We start from the raw sequence: 17,453 nt of genomic DNA, 5'->3' as shown, positions 1-17,453 counted from the left end.
GAAGGGAATGAAAGTTTGTTCTGAAACAATGGTCTAGTGTACTTAAGAGTAACAGTTCTGTCCTTAGGAAAGACTGTATAATGAATGAGTATTGGAGGGGTGAATGTGAGATTTGGTTAGTAGCAGAAATTAAACCAGAATCCCTGTATGCAAGCTAAGCATAGTGAGTGGGGAAGGGATACTGCTAACTAACCTTGAAGGGAGAAGTAAAGCCCGGAGTGGATTCAGTGACCTGACATTGCACAGCCCTGATAGTGGGAACTTTGGAAGGGGAATCTTAGACCATTAAAACAAAGGGTGGATGGTTCCCAGCCCCTGCCCCTGCCCTGAAATAAAGCGGGTGGTGAGGGTATTTAGAACTCAGGTGGTCAGGTGGGGAAAACTTCCTAAAGCAACCGAAGGCGTAATACAATAGTTGTTCCAAGTCCAAGGAGGGGACAGCTGAACTTTGATTTTGGGGGTTCTCAACATGGCTTACACACTGTATTTCCTTTTGCTATGTTTGGGCTGGACTGATGCTTCCAGGACATGTCACTGCTAATAATGTTTGACCAATGGCCACTTCAGTAGCTCATCTGCATTGCACTCCCATTGAAAACATTTGTAAAGCAGCCACCTAGTCCTCTGTCCAAACCTTCGCATCTCATTACTGTTTGGCTAGTTGGTTCAGCCAAACAGTTCTCCAAAGTTTATTCTCCATTTAGACATCAACTTCCCTCCAACCCTATTGGTTTTTTACCAGGCTCATGGTTTTCTCATTAACCCTCTTTTCAAGGCCATGTCCCACATGTGAGAATATTCTACTTGCTTGTCCTTGAATAAAGCAAAGTTACTTACCTGTAGCAGGTGTCATCTGAGGACAGCAGGCAGATATTCTCACAACCTTCCCACCTCTGGTTGACTTCTTAGCTTTTTTTACTGAACTGGTGGTGGTCCTGTCAGCTGTCAGATGGGAAGGCACTCGCATATGCGCAGTGTAGGTGGGTTTCAAGCTTTTAAAATGTCAGGGCACTTATTAACTGTCCGTGCTGGAGCTCCATGGATGACGTCACCCACATGTGAGAATATCTACCTGCTGTCCTCGGATAACACCTGCTACAGGTAAATACTTCATTTTTTAGAATTTCTTCTTTTGAGAAACAGAAGGATTTTTTCACTCTAGAACACAGATTTTTTTTTTCTTTCTCCCTCCAACAAATTCATAAGAACATAAGAATTGCCATCTCCGGCTCAGACCCTGGTCCATCAAGTCTGGTGATCCGCACATGCGGAGGCCCCATCAGGTGTACCCTGGCATAGTTTTAGTCCCCATATCACTGTATGCTTCTCAAGGGAGATGTGCATCTAATTTACCCTTACCCATATCACTCTATGCCACTCTTAAGGAGATGTGCATCTAGTTTACCCTTAAATCCTAGAACGGTGGATTCTGCAATTACTTCCACCACTCGCTGCGTGAAACAGAACTTTCTGATATTCGTCCTGGACCTGTCCCCCCTCAGCTTCAGTCTATGTCCTCTTGTCCATGTCACATTGGACATTGTAAATAACTGCTTTCCCTGCTCCATTTTGTCGAATCCTTTCAGTATTTTGAAAGTCTCGATCAGATCCCCTCACAGTCTCCTCTTCAAGGGAGAACAACCCCAGTCTCCTAAGTTGTTCCTCATAGTCCAGGTTCTCCATACCGTTCACTAGCTTCGTTGCTCGTCTCTGCACCCTCTCTAGCAGTTTTATATCCTTCTTTAGGTATGGAGACCAATGCATATTAAACTTCTGTAGCCTTTCCTGGCTAAACAATGAATGTTAATGAATAATAATACCCACTCCTATGTATGAGTATATTTGCCAGCATTTCACGAAGTCAATATTTAACTGAAAGATAAACTGATAAATCATATCTGCTTTTCCCCCCCCCTCCCTCCCGCCCCCAAGGGAATCAAAGCCCGTGATACATTGCATGAGCATATGGAGAAAGTTATAGCAGAAAAACTGCAGAAACGGAAGTCAGAAGGTTCTGAAGATGCTCTGGATTTCATAATAAACAGCGCTACAGAGCAAGGCAAAGAATTCAGCATTCAAGCACTAAAGGTATAGAAGTATTTTGTCTCCTTATAAAGTTAGCCAACTGTTATGTGGATTAATGCTGGGGCAGTGAAACACCTTTTTGATTGGAAGGGCTCTTGCTGCTGGTGCTCTGTTGAACAAAATATTTATTTATTTTATTTTTATTTATTTATTTAGATTTTTATCCCGTCCTCCCAGTAGGACGGGATAAAATGTTTACAAGTAAACATTCACAATGGAGTGAATTGGACATACAAGATTATACAGTAGATTTAAATACTTGGACATACAAGACTGTGCAGCAGTTTAAATATAGGGACTATACAGCAAATTAAGAACAGTAGTTTAAATATAAGTAGTTTAGTTTAGATACAAGTTATTTGAGTATAGGCTGAGAGTGGACTATACAGAAATTTAGGTAGAAGATTAGAATGGAGAAAGAAGGGTAGAGGTGGGGTTTAAGGGGGTTGGGTGTAGAATGAGGGTGACCTTTGGTTGAAGAGGAGGGTCTTTACCATTTTCCGGAATGTCATTAGTGAGTTCTGTAGTCTGAGTTGAGGGGGGAGTTGGTTCCAGAGTTAGGGAATGAAGTGGCTGTAGGAGCGTTTGCGGGTGGTTTCTGAGAGGAGGGACCTTCCAGGGGAAATGCATAGGCGTATCTCCGTTTCTGAGCGGAGGGTGCGGGTGGAGATGTAGATGGGTAGCTTGGATTTTATGTAGGAGGGGGTGGTAGCATAAATTCTTTTGTGTGCTATTGCCAGGGCCTTGAATGCACAGCGTTGGTTAATTGGGAGCCAGTGTGCAGCTCGGAGTGCTGGGGAGATGGGATCTTGGTAGTTGAGGCTGTGTAGGAGGCGGATAGCTGCATTTTGGACCCGTTGGAGGCGCTTGAGATCTTTTTTGGTTATTCCATTAAATAGGGAGTTCCAGTAATCCATTCTGGAGAGGACATATGCGTAGAGGAGTTGGGCTAGGTCAGGTGTGGAGATGTAGGGTTTGATCCTTCTCAGTTGGCGGAGGTAGTAGAAGGAGGAAGAGACTACTTGGGATATGTGGATGGATAGGGATAGGTGTCTGTCTAAGGTTACTCCTAGGCTGCGTACTTGCCGTTAGTAGAGTGGAGTCCCATGATAGTGTATTTGGTGTTTTTTTTCCTGATCCATAAGAGTTCGGTCTTAGAGGCGTTCAGTTGTAGTTTGTTGTTTGTCATCCAGGTTTTCATGTCAGAGAGGCAGTGTTGGAGGTTAGCAATTTGGGACGATCGATTTTCGCCTAGAGGGAGGAGCAGCTGGATGTCATCGGCATTGGAGTGGATTTTAATGTTGTACTTCTGCGTTATATCAATGACAGGTCTGATGTAGAGGTTGAATAGGAGGGGGGATAGAAGGGCGCCTTGGGGAACGCCATATTTGATAGGCTTGGGGTTAGATTTGTGCGTCCCTAGAGGACAGTTTGGGTCCTTTGGTGGAGGAAGGAGGTGAACCATTGGAGGGCAGAGTCCTTGATTCCAAGGTCATAGAGTCTGGATATGAGGAGGTGGTGATCGACCGTGTCAAAGGCAGCACTGAGGGCATCACTGCCTTTGTCAAGTATTGACCAGCTGTCATTGATGATATCTAGGAGTACTGACTCTGTGCTGTGGCCTGTTCGGAAGCCGGATTGAGCAGGGGACAGGGCTGCTTGTTCTTCTATGAAAGGGTGTAGTCGGCGGAGCACAATTCGTTCTAGGAGTTTGGAGACAAATGGGAGGTTGGAGACCGGGCGATAGTTGCCGGGTTCATTAGGATCAAGGGTGGGTTTTTTGAGAGTGGGTTTGATAATAGCTGATTTCCAGCTGAGGGGAACTGTCCCTGTGGAGAGGGAGGTGTTAATGATGGGGAGGATGGATTCTGCCATGGCGTCTTCTGTGGACAGCAGGAGGCTGGATGGGCAGGGATCAAGGATGGTGTTGGAACCTAATCTATTCTGCTGCCTGTAGATTAATGTAAACTTTCCTATGTAGAATTTGCTTGACTGAATCTGCAGTCTAACTGCTCATTAAACTGCCCTTTCAAAAACAAGAATAGTGTAAGGTTCCAAGAGATAGACAGAATAACTATTATGCAGTATTCAGTTTGAGGAATCATTTGGGGGTAAATTCTGAAAAGGTCTTGAAAATTTAGGCACCAGGATAATGCACACTATTTATTTATTTATTTCATTTTCTATCCCATCCTCCTCAAAGAGCTCAGAACGGGTTACAGGTTAACATACTTAATATATAATTAACAGGTTACAATTTGCCTTTGTTATAGTGCAAGTTCTTTTTTTTTGTACAAGTTTTTATCCTAACTCGACACATACAGAGGATCTTCTATCAAATTCTGTATATGGCACCTAAAGTTATAAGTGTACATTAGTGCACAGAGCTGAAGTACGCACACAACTTAATTGATTAATAGGCCTAATTGATGCTAATTGGAGATCATTGAAAGTTATGTGCACAACTTGGTAAACATATAGCACAAGGTGTTATGCATTATGTCCAATGCGCATATCTAAAAGGGGGTGTGGTTAGGGGTAGATCATGGTTGTGGTTTTGAGTTATAAGAACATAAGATTAACCTTACTGGGTCAGACCAATGGTCCATCAAACCTAGTAGCCTGTTTTCATGGTGGCCAATCCAGGTCATTAGTATCTGGCCAAAACCCAAAGAGTAGCAACATTCCATGCTATCGATCCAGGGCAAGCAGTAGCTTCCCCCATGTCTTTCTCAGTAACAGACTATGGACTTTTCCTCCAGGAAATTTTCCAAACCTTTCTTCAAACCAACTACGCTATCTGCTCTTACCACAACCTCAGGCAATGCGTTCCAGAGCTTAACTATTCTCTGAGTGAAAAAAAATATTTCCTCCTAATTTGTTTTAAAAGTATTTCCCTGTAACTTTGAGTGTCCCCTAGTCTTTGTAATTTTTGACGGAGTGAAAAATTGATCCACTTGTACCCGTTTTACTCCACTCAGGATTTTGTAGGCTTCAATCATATCTCCCCTCAGTATTCTCTTTTCCGTGCTGAAGAACCCTAACCTTTTTAGTCTTTCCTCATACGAGAGGAGTTCCATCCCCTTTATCATCTTGGTTGCTGTATGTTGAACCTTTTCTAGTGCCGCTATATCTTTCTTGAGATAAGGAGACCAGAATTGAATGCAGTACTCCAGGTGAGGTCATACCTGGAGTTATGCACAAGTTTTTCACCTATATGTTGATGTAAGCAGAACTTAGGTGCAGGCAATTAGGCCAAGTTTCCTTGGCTTAAAATGGGTGTACCTAAAAATTATGATACCTACTGGTGCTAAGCATGATTCTATAAGGTGCGCATAACTTTTATAGAATCGCACTTTAGGTGACATATACAGTATAGAATATGGCCTTAAGTGCAGCAGTTATAAAATATTAGCATAAGTCTGCATTTACACACCTAACTTCAGGCATGAGCACTTACGCCACTCAATGGTTGGTATAAATGCTCATGCTTAATTGAAGGCAGTTAGGTGCATAAATGCTAGAATTCTATAACTCTCATGGGTAACTGCCTGAACTACCCATGCCCCTCCCAGGTCCATAACCCCTTGAAGTAGTACATACTGGAATTTAAGTGTACAACTTATAGAATAGTGACTAAGGGCTAGATTCACTAAGCCCACCGATCAGCTTCTGACCACTTAGCAACCCCTTTGTGACCTGATTTCCCTCTGACCCAATTCACTAATTTATATCCAGATCATCCTCTAATCCGTGCATGCAAATGAGGGGGAACGGCATTCAAATGTAGGCAGGCAGTGATTCACAAAAAAAAAAAAAAAGAGGGACACCGACTGGGCTGACCAATCCAAAAATAAGCGACTACTGAGGGCCAGTCGCTCAGGACCTTTCCAACTGCCCTGCCTTCTGCCACCCTGCTCTCTGCCATGCTTCTCTGCTCTCTGCCCCGATCTCCTGCCTGCCCCAATCTCCTGCTCTCAGCCCCGATTTCCTGTCTGCCACAATATGCTCTTTGTCTTATCTCCTGCTCTAGCCCCGAATCTCTCCTGCTGCCCTGACTCCCTGCCCTTCCCCACAGTGCAAGCCTGTGGTTTTAACCTGCGGGTTAAAACCACAGGCTTGCAAAGGAAAAAAAAAATTTTTTAAAGAAGTTTCCTGTTCTGCTGGGCACGGAGGGCCAGCGAATGCGCTGGGATTGCTAAAGAGCGATCCGGACGCTCAGTTGGGGGCATGATTCCAATCACCCTCATTTGCATGAGGGCAATTCATGAATCAGCCTCCCAGACACGGATCGGATCCGATCTGTGATCTTAGTGAATCTAGCCCTAAGGGCAGTTATGGGTGTAATGACTAATTGGTGCCAATTAGTACCAATTAAGGCTAATTGGCTGTTAACACTAACAGCCAATTATTGAATTGTTATACATGTAGCTGACCTTGTTCTATTACTTGCATGCTAAAATTTCACACTGATCAGAAAACAAACAAGTTTAGGGGAATTTGAGTCCTGCTATCTCCCCCCCCCCCCTCCCCATACACACATGTTTTATAGGCAAAGAATGAAAGAGTCTGCTTAGATGGAAAGCTTTTCGGGATCTAGAGATCTGTTAATCACGGTTTTTTCATTGTATGCCAGAAAATAGCAGCTGGATCTGGACTGGCCCTGCTGCTACTCCCCTATGGTAAGCTTACTAAAAAATGCTCTACCAAAAAAGCATTATCGACATAAAGAAATGTTTGCAGTGTTAAACTAGACTGCAGCACTGTCAAAAAAAACCCCAACTTAGCTCAGTTCCCCCCACATTGGCCAGCGTTTCGTGAAAACACCACTTTTGTCAGGGCTGCGAGGACCTTAGACAAAATAAACAGATTCCAAAAAACTTTAAGTTCAGTTCAACATACATTCTCAGGCAGAAAACAAACATTTAGGGGCATTTTCAAAACACAAAAATGTTCAAAAATCGGCAGTTGGACATTTTTCTCTGCAAAACGTCCAAGCACCAATAATCAAAACAAAGAACTTAAGACGTTTTATGGGACATTCACCCTTCAAAATGTCAAACTCATAAAGAGGCGTGTTAGAAGTGTATTTTGGGTGAGATTGGGAAGGCTGTGGACGTTTTGCGGTGATAATTCAACCTTTAGCAGGATGTCCTAGATGAAACTTAGACATTCCAAGCTAGACCTGTTTTAGAATCATCTACCGGTAAATGACAAAAAGATACTCAAATTGACCAGATGATCACTTGAGGAATTAAGTAATGACCGCCACACTCTCTCAGTAATCACTAACCCCCCTCCTACCCCCAAAAATATGAATAAAACAGTACATACCTGTCTCTAGAACAGCAGCATCTGCTATGGGAAAGGTTAGTGGAGCATCACACAGGTGTCTTAAGTAGCCTGTTGGGTGGGCTAATGAGCCATAGAGAAGAGGACCCAGGCCCATATGACACTAACCACTGTATTTATGGTGGAAACTGTGAGGCCACAGAAACAACCAAGCTGTAAACGTCCATATCTAGACCATTTGGATGTAGGAGTGGCCAGCATTGTAATGCACTGGCCACATAGACACCCCAGTAGAGCACCTTAGAAGGCACTGCTGTGAACTTCACATAAAGGGTGCCAGATATACATCTCACCATAACCCCCTTATAATTTATGGTGATCCCCTCCAAAACCTCCCCAAAACCTACTGTACCCACCTGTCTACCACCCCAATAGCTCTTATAGCTACAGGTGGCACTTATATGGAAATAAGGTAGATTTTGGTGGACTCAGGCGTTCCACAATAAATGTAGTGGTTAGAGTGTCTTATAGGCCTGGGTCCTCCTCTCTATGGTTTACTAGCCCACTCACTAGGCTACTTAAAGACACCTGTGTGGTGCTGTACTAACCTTTCCCATACCAGATTCTGCTGTTCTTCAGACAGGTATGTACTTTTTCATTCAGAGTTTTAAGGGGTGTGCGTCCACCAAAATCCTGCCATATAAGTGCCACTTATTAATGAAATCTTAGTCATCACTAAACAGATGCGGCTCCAAATTAACTTTCAAATCTCTAGGGATAAACTCGTGTAAAGTAGCACCATGTAATTCTGCTCTGATATGTCATTTACAGTTAACCATTTACTGACCCCATTGGTCATTAGGCATTCTAATCTCTTGATACTACTTCAAAGTAGTACCTCTCAAAAGATCATAGAAACATAGAAACTGACGGCAGAAAAGGGCCACGGCCCATCCAGTCTGCTCACACTAATGACCCACCCCTACCTTTCCTTTGCTAATAAATTACATGGTTTTTCTTAGTGGAGTGTAGGTTGATATATGTTAAACCACAAAAATATCAACTAACTCCAGTATTATACTTGCTGGGTATAGTGCCACTTGTGACCCAACCACTATTGCCAGTGAACAATGTTTTGAAGTTTCTGGCAATAGTGGTTGGGTCACAAGTGGCACTATACCCAGCAAGTATAATACTGGAGTTAGTTGATATTTTTTGTGGTTTAGTATTATTGACTCCAGTCTCTCCAATTTTGTTGGGGTTGATATATGTTTACATTGGTTAACATGCAAAATGACATTGCAAAACTGCACATGAAAAATTGCACAAAGTGACCAGCTGCAATCTAAAAAGGCCTTCATGGCCTGAATCAGCGTACCCCCTGAATCTCCCAACAGGGGATTCCATGCCTTGATGCGCCAATGACACCTGCAATTTCATTCCCCCTCTTCAGACCTGATAAAGGGCATATAATGTATATTAAGGGGCCTGATTCTAAATATATTGACTAAAAAAATCAGTGCTAATCATTACTGCAGTTCTATAAATGGCACGCACCATATACAGAATTATGCTTAGCAGCCATATATGGTACATTTAGGCCAAGGAGAGCTTAGTCTAAGTTGTGCATGAATTGGGCATATTCTATAACAGTGGAAGTACATTATATTAGGGATTTCTATTCCGCCATTACCTTGCAGTTCAAGGCGGATTACAAAAGAATTATCCAAGATGTATTACAACAAGAACTTACAAAAAAAAGAAAAAATTGGTCATTTTCAAAAAGAGTAAGAAATGGGTAAGGTTATTTGTTTGGGGTAGTTGGCTTTAGTGAGAGGTGGAGTTTGAGACTTGCGGTATTTCTTTTTTCAGAGTTTTCTTGAAGAGTATGGTCTTTATTTCTTTTCTAAAAGTCTTGTAGTCGAGGGATGCCATCAGTAGATTGGCGATTTGGTTGTCTAGTTTGGCTGCTTGAGTGGCCAGGAGGCCATCATATAGTTTTTTTCGTTTGACCTCCTTAATTGAGGGGGTATGAGAATGGGGTGTGAGTTTTCCTATGTCTGGTTGCGGCGTTGTGGATGAGGCGGTTATTCAGGTAGTTTGGACTGTCTCCGTATAAAGTCTTAAATAGTAGGCAATAGAATTTAAATTGTATTCTTGCTGGGATCTGAAGCCAGTGCGATTGGAGATATGCTTCTGTAATGTGATCATGTTTCTTTAATGAGTAGATGAGTCTTAGTGCTGTGTTTTGGATAGTTTGTAGTTGTTTTGTTATGGTTGTAGGGCATGGGAGGTAGAGGATATTACAGTAGTCAAGTAGGCCTAGTATTAAGGACTGAACTATGAGCTGGAATTGAGTTTTCTCGAAGAATTTCCGAACTTGTCTTAAGTTTCTCATGACTAAGAATGACTTTTGTATTGTTTTATTGATTTGCGGTTGCATGATGCAGCATCTGTCGATAGTTATTCCTAGCAGTTTTAGGGTGGTTTGTATGGGGTAGTTGATTGCGTTGATTTCAATGTTGGTTATGGTTAGTATTTTGTTGTTTTCTGTCCATGCTCCTCCCTTGGCCATGCTCCCTTTTCAGATTCACACACTAGAACTAATGTGCACTACTTTATAGAATGCACCTACCAAGTTGTGCACTAACTTTAATTAGTGTCAATTATGAGGTGTTAATTGCCAATTATTGGTGTCAATTGTTCTTGTTAAACAACTTGTGTGTGCAAATTGGCAAGCACAAAGTATACAGAATTTAGGGATAAAAAGGTCACCCTGTGATATCAGGAGGAACTCAAGCCCCTGATGGTCATGTGTGAAAATGACTGTTACCGTCTCCTAGTGATAGTCTCAGAGTATTAGTGCTAGGGATCAGGCTGCAACATAAGAGGCAGCCTAACGACCTCTAGTGGTATTATAAGGAGACTACCAATTCTTTTCAACAGAGGGAACCACCAGAGCAAAAGCAAATGAGATTCATTCCCATCTCCCACATACCATAGACTTCTTAGGTAACTTGGGGTTGGGACAGAGTAGACCCTCCATTTTTGTTTTGAAGAAGTTGGCCCTGGATGAAATGGTTTCTGGGGATGGTTTTTATGGAAGCTCTGTTTCAGGGTTGGGATGACACTAGACCACCAGAGATTTGATGTCCTACTTGGGGCTTAGGAAGACACTGCCAATTCATTATATATCCCAAATCAGGGCTTTGAAAGGGAGGTTATGGGGGCCTATGGACATCCCTTGGGATGGCCAGGGGCTTTCAAAACAAGCCATGAGGGTTCTTTAAATTGGACCATACAAAGTGAGGTGTTTTTTTTTTTTTGGGGGGGGTGTCTAATTTTGCACATTGCCACTTCTAGGAATGCATGAAATTTCCAGTCATAGCAATGAGTGAAAAATATTTTGCAAAATCTACCTTTAGCATGTAGATGAGCCAGAAACTCATTTGCTTCCTGTAGCTAAAGTTTTCATGAAGATGGCTACTAGCTTGCAAACATTTTCACAGTTATTTCATGAAGCCCCACATACAAAGCTAAGTATTTAAATATGCTCATGTCTTATTTTACAGGAATCGGCAATTGAGCTAATATTTGCTGCCTTTTTCACCACTGCTAGTGCTAGCACTTCTTTGATCCTGCTTCTCCTAAAACACCCCATAGCACTGCAGAAAATTAGACAGGAACTGGAATCTCTTGGAATAAACAAGCAGTGCCATTGTCGTATTGTTTCCTATTTCATTGCAAACCAGCATAACCACTTGAAATCCTTCCAGCAAGCTATAAGCACCCCAGAGGAGAAGAGTCTGAACAATGGCCATCAGTTGCATTGTGCTAGACTAGATGTGACTCAAAAAACCCAGTGGGAGCAACTTGATATAATTTCAGGAGAAACTATTAAGGGTGACTCTCTACAGCAGTCTCCTCTTCAGAGGGACCACATGTTGGCCAAAAGGACTCAAGAGGATTTGAGCTATGAAAATCACAATTATGGAAGCCAAAGACTAGATTGGGCAAGACAGGTTTTCAGAAGTCAAGAACTGGCTGGAGATGAGGTGAAACAGGGATCAGCATGTGAGTGCAGAGCTGAGCTGAGCTTGGAGAAGCTGAGCTGTCTGCGCTACTTGGACTGTGTGGTGAAGGAAGTATTGCGCCTACTGCCACCAGTCTCCGGAGGCTACAGGACCGCACTGCAAACCTTTGAATTAGATGTAAGTAGGGTTAACTTTGTCGCTCGTGTTTTCCAAATCCCCAAGGCTTTCAAAACATGATTTGTTCAATTGCAACAATACAAGAGCAGAAAACATCATTTTTTAGGTGTTAATTTTATAAAGCTTTTTCCTTGCGTAAAATCTGTTTTACTTGTACGAATGATTTATCAAATTGTACAACTGCATGTGCTTGCTGAAAGATCATGTGTACTTTTACATAGACCATATGTAGGCATTCCTGGGTAAGTGGAATGGGCAGAGCTAGAGTATAATTGTGTCATAGGTGCTGATTTTATACAATACATGGGTATATGCATAGAGGCCCCAATTCTATAAACAGTGCTTAAAATATAGGCACTGAGGAACATGGCACATAGCGTATGCCAATCATAAGTTAGAATTGCACTTAGTGGTGCCTAAATTGGACTTGGGCACTGATAGGTGTCAAAACCTTAGGCACCCCCTATTTAGGCCAGGGTTTTCTTGGCCTAAACACTGGTTCAATTTAGGTGCCTACACGCAAAATACACTCAAGATACACCCATAATCCATCCATAACCATGCCCACTTTCTGGTAAGCGCCTTGGACTAGGCGCCTACCTGATAGCTATAGGTGCCAAGCCAATTAGGCTTGTTATTGGTGCTGAGTAATGTTTATAAAAACTTAAGTTAGATGTCTAGATCAGTGTTCTTCAACCTTTTTACACCTATGGACCGGCGGGAAACAAAAATGATTTTGTGGACCGGCAAACTACTAGGACTGAAATTAAAAAACCCCGTTTCCGCCCCATCTCCGCGAGCTCGGTCCTCGCAAATCATCTGATCCCATCCGCACAAGCAGATTGTATACTGAATGTATTTTATTTTATTAAAGTATAAAAAGAAACAATATTCTGTACAATTGTCATTTTATAAATACAAATAATACAGAGCAAGGATCAACAAAACCCCTGTCTCCCCTCCTCTTCACATATATTCCCTCTACTATCAAGAAAACTGAATAAGCCAAATTATTACAGAATGCTACACAGAAATATCATGCTAATAGAATACCGCAGTCACACATAGCAGGAATAGGGTTAGGGGAGTGCAACTAGGGCAACTGCCCCCCTGGTCAGAGAGAGCCCTAAGCCACTGCCTGGACTTTGCAGTCCCCAGTTATGTTTAACACCAGCTCTAGCAGGATATATATTTCAAATCTGATATATTCTAATCACAAAATAGAAAGAAAATTATTTGTTTCTACCTTTTGTTGTCTCTGGTTTCTGCTTTCATCTTCTTTTCACTCTCTTCCTTCCAGCGTCTGCCCTCTCTGTCTCTTCAATCCAGCATCTGCCCCTTCCATCTACTGTCTGACCTCTCCCCCTTCCATTTGGTATTTGTCTTCTTTCTATGCCCCCCTCCCCTTTCCATCCAGCCTATGCCCCTCTCTCCTTTTTATACGATTCATTCCAGCTTCACTGCTCTCTCCTACACCAGATCTAGCATCTTTGTCCCTCTCAATTTCTCTGCTGACCCCCCTTCCTATCTCATTCCTGTCTCTCCCCTTCCCCTCCTCTAATCTCCCTGCAAGCTGTTTCCTTCCTTTTTTCTTCTCCCTTCCCTCCTCCCCCTGTCCAGCAGTAACTCTCTTCCCTTTCCTTTTCCTCCTCCCCTCTCAGCAGCATTTCTCCTTCTCCCTCTCCAGGTCCAGTAGCAGCTATCCCTTTTTTTTCACCATGCCCAGCAGCTTCCCAGACTCCTTTCCCTCCTCCCCTCCCAGCAGCATCTCTCCTTCTCCCTCTCCAGGTCCAGTAGCAGCTGTCCCTTTTTCCACTTACCCAGCAGCTTCCCAGACTTCTATCCCTCCTCCCCTCCCAGCAGCATCTCTCCTCCCTCTCCAGGTCCAGTAACAGCTGTCTCTTTTTTTTTCACCATGCTTAGCAGCTTTCTCCCCTCCCAGCAACTCTCCTTACTTGCCAGCGCTGCGATTCACTAAGGCAGCCTCGGGTCCTTTGTTGGGTCGCACCGCCTCTGAGGAAAGTGGAAGTTGCATCATCAGAGGTGGCCCGACTCAGCAAAAGCTCCAAGGCTTCCTTCCTGAATCACTGCGCTTGTAAGGAGAGCCGCTGGGAGGGAAGAAAGCATAGTCTGAGGTTCCCCATTATCTCTCCGGCCCTGCACGAACTACAGCTCCTCGATCTTGCCGGTCCTGTGCGGACCGGCAGGAAATTGAAGATGTTGATCTCGCCGGCAGGAATTTTCTGCGGACTGGCACCGGTCCGTGGACCGGCGGTTGAGAACTGTGGTCTAGATTAGTGGTTCCCAACCCTGTCCTGGAGGACCACCAGGCCAGTCGAGTTTTCAGGATAACCCTAATGAATATGCATGGAGCAGATTTGCATGTCTGGTACCTCCATTATACGCAGGTCTCTCTCATGCATATTCATTAGTGCTATCTTGAAAACCCGACTGGCCTGGTGGTCCTCCAGGACAGGGTTGGGAACCACTGGTCTAGATTATCTTTAATAGAATCTGAGCCAGAATACTTACACACATTTATCAGAAGTGTAACCAGTTGTTAATCTCAGGGCAAGTGGACCTTTGCTAAAATAGGTGTCAATGTGAAACTGAAGGGCTGATCCGCGTATGTGCTGTTTTATTCAAAAATTCATTTGGGGGGAGCAACTGCTCCCCTTGTACCCCACTTAACTGGGCCTCTGACATTTACATCATCTTCAGGTAGGCATATGTGTGTTTTTATAAAATACTAGAAATACACTAGCAGAAATCATAGCTAGATTTACAGTACAGCTTCTCAGGAAAAGGTGTGAATGCTAGCACATAAAATAAACACGATTGTGCATATTTAATATAAAGACTACATGCAAATAGCAACTCTACCCAATGCTCTTACATCCGGTTTCATAATAGTATGCTCATTCTTGTAAATGTCTAAACTCTTGAGTAATTATTTAAAAGTGGTTTTACATTTAGAAAATTACCTTCAGTGAGATACTTCTACTCTTTGGGTTTTGTCCAGGTACTAGTGACCAGGATTGGCCACCATGAGAATGGGCTACTGAGCTTAATGGACCTTTGGTTTGACCCAGTAAGCCTATTATGTTTTTATGTAGGTACTCAAAAGGGTCTGATTAGCCCATATTCTATTAATGGTGCCCTACCAGTGCCTAAGTTAAGTCCAAAATACTGTTTAAAAGAGCTTTTAAAACAAACTTTAAGGCGCCTACCAGCGCCTAAAAAGAAGGTGCCAGAATAATACCACTTTTAAACACTGTGGCTATTGCTGGAAGTGAAGCACCTCTATAGATGTGATTCACATCAACGGTAGGTGGCAGAAATGTAGGCCTTGAAAAACTGGCCTACATTTCCAGCACCTACCTTTCCCAAAGGTGCGATTCTCTAAACAGCACCGTCGCATGATTGACACATGATCAGCAGACCTCATTTTCTTTTATTGAATACTAATGTAACTGGATATATATGTCCATATGCTCTTATATGCGAGCACTTATGCCAGAGATTCACTCATAACTTATAATATTCTTAACGTGACCATATGTTCCATTTTGAATGGGACCATCCCATTTTAAGGTAGTCTGTCCTGTTGTCCACAAGCACGGCTTCGGGATACCAAAATGTACCATTTTCAGAAAGAGAGTTTGCAACAGGCTAGGTACGTGCAACGACTGCACAAGCCTTCCCCCCCCCAACGTCAATTCTAACGTCGGAGAGGAATTTCCGGGCTAGCCAGGCAGCGATTTAAAATAACAAACACCAGGGAGGAAATAGAAAAGGTATAGAGAAGGGCAACAAAAATGATGAAAGGTTTGGGACGACTGCCCTATGAGGCGAGGCTAAAGAGGCTAGGGCTCTTCAACTTAGAGAAGAGACTGCTCAGGAGTGATATGAAAGAGGTCTATAAAATACTGAGTGGAGTGGAAAGGGTATATGTGAATTGCTTGTTCACTCTTTCTAATAATACTAGGACAAGGGGTCATGTGATGAAGCTACTAAGTAGTAGATTTAAAACAAACCGGAGAAAATATTTCTTCACACAATGTGTAATTAAACTCTGAAATTCGTTTCCAGAGAATGTAGTGAATTCAGTTAGCTTAACAGGGTTAAAAAATAGGCTTGAATAATTTCCTAAAAGAGAAGTCCATAGGCCATTATTGAGATGACTTGGGGAAATCCACTGCTTATTCCTAGGATAAGCAGCATAAAATCTGTTTATTACTTGGGATCTAGCTAGGTACTTGGTACCTGGGTTGGCCACTGTTGGAAACAGGATACTGGGCCTGATGGACCTTTGGTTTGTCCCAGTATGGCAATTTTTATGTTCTTAAAAGGTGAATGTCAACCTTTGCTACAAATAAGACACCTACCCAGAACATATCAAAGCAGCTTCTCCTACAGTAAGAAGGAAGTGAAGTAATCAAGATCTTCATGGATCATAGCACTTATATGAAATCTGACCCTCACTTGAACAGGGAGCCAATGAAGTTCCCTCAACGATAATGTCATACTGTAGAATTACACACAGTGAAAAAGTGGATATTATGTAGTATAAGGATGACACAGAAAAAAATATAAAAATTAAAAGCATAATAATATTTTATTAGTAAACACAAAATTCTCAAAAGCAAGTCACGATGTACAGTGGTAAATTATAGGTTTCATCACGCTGTGTATTATGAATTATAGTAGTTTTTGTGGGGAAAAAGTATGTCATAGGCACACTTGTTAAAAGCTGACGTTGCATCTCCCCTCCCACTGCCAACACCCAACACCACCTCAGTAGCAGGAGAGATGTTCACTCTCTCCCACTACCAAGCAACACCGACATTCTCTCAGCAGTGGGAGAGATGCCTACTCCCTCCTGCCACCAAGCAACATCCCCCTCAACATCATCTTGTCAAAGGGAGAGATGCCCACTCTCTTCCATCACCAAGCAACACCCCTCTACACCCTCTCTCCCACTGCCATGCAACCCCCCATGTCTCCGATGACCCCTGCCCTCTCCCCCTTACCTTACTTAGATGTCTGGCCAGAAGGATGCCTACTCCTTCTGGCCAGCAGGCCCGCCTCTTCAAAATGGCGGGCCTTCCCCTCCCCGGTACATTCTGGAATACACCGGGGAGGGATATGAGGCTCTGACTGACCCAAGTTGTTTAAGGCCCCTCCCATAGGAGGCCTTAGGTATCTGGGCTAATCATAGCTTTAGGCTCCTCCCCATTTAATTGGGGAGGGGCTTGAGGCTCTGATTAGTCAAGGGTGTTTAAGGCTCCTAGATACACTAAAGAGGATTGGAGAGACCGTCTGGGCCTCTCCAATCTGATTTTTGGCCAATTCAAAAAGAGCTATTGATGCACTAAAAAGTCTGCATGCAAATGATTCACGCAGATATTCCTCATAATCCCCGACTCGACCTCCGATTGATCGCTGTGAGATTGACTCACACTTGCGCAGAACCGGTAAGGAAAGCTTGAACAGCTGAGAGGCAGGGGAAGCCCCTAAAGCAGCCTCCTGCCACTCAGCTGTTCAGGGCAGGAAACATTTTTTTTTTAATGGGCATAGATCTGCCCCATGATGGCCCTCCCCATGAACTACCACTGTGAAATGACCTCCCCCCACCCAGCAGCAGTGAAAATAGCAGGAGAAAATCCCACTTCATTCTGCCATGCCGACCCCCCCTCCCCCCAAAAAGAAAATTGGCAGGAAGAATGCCTTCTTCCTCCTGCCATGCTGACACCCCCAAAAGAAAATTGGCAGGAAGGAAGCCCACTCCATCCTACCAGCGGAGGCCCCCCTTGCCCCCCCAAAAAGGCAGGAGGGATGCCTACTCCCTCCTGCCACCGAATG

General features: G+C 43.3%; 1 protein-coding gene and 1 long non-coding RNA gene across 2 annotated transcripts in view; one reads left to right on the top strand and one right to left on the bottom strand.

Moving 5' to 3' along the window:
- Positions 1 to 17,453, bottom strand: part of LOC117360029 — a 43,510-nt gene that overhangs the window by 5,697 nt on the left and 20,360 nt on the right. The window lies entirely within an intron of this gene.
- Positions 1 to 17,453, top strand: part of LOC117360027 (cytochrome P450 26C1) — a 30,828-nt gene that overhangs the window by 7,431 nt on the left and 5,944 nt on the right. Inside the window, exons 4-5 of the mRNA XM_033943585.1 lie at positions 1,933 to 2,088; positions 10,950 to 11,588. Of these exons, the coding sequence (XP_033799476.1) occupies positions 1,933 to 2,088; positions 10,950 to 11,588 (795 nt within the window). The remainder of the gene's footprint in view (positions 1 to 1,932; positions 2,089 to 10,949; positions 11,589 to 17,453) is intronic.

This window comes from Geotrypetes seraphini, chromosome 4 (genome assembly GCF_902459505.1).
Source record: "Geotrypetes seraphini chromosome 4, aGeoSer1.1, whole genome shotgun sequence".
Lineage (NCBI taxonomy): Eukaryota > Metazoa > Chordata > Amphibia > Gymnophiona > Dermophiidae > Geotrypetes > Geotrypetes seraphini.
This window is presented reverse-complemented; position numbering and strand designations above follow the sequence as displayed.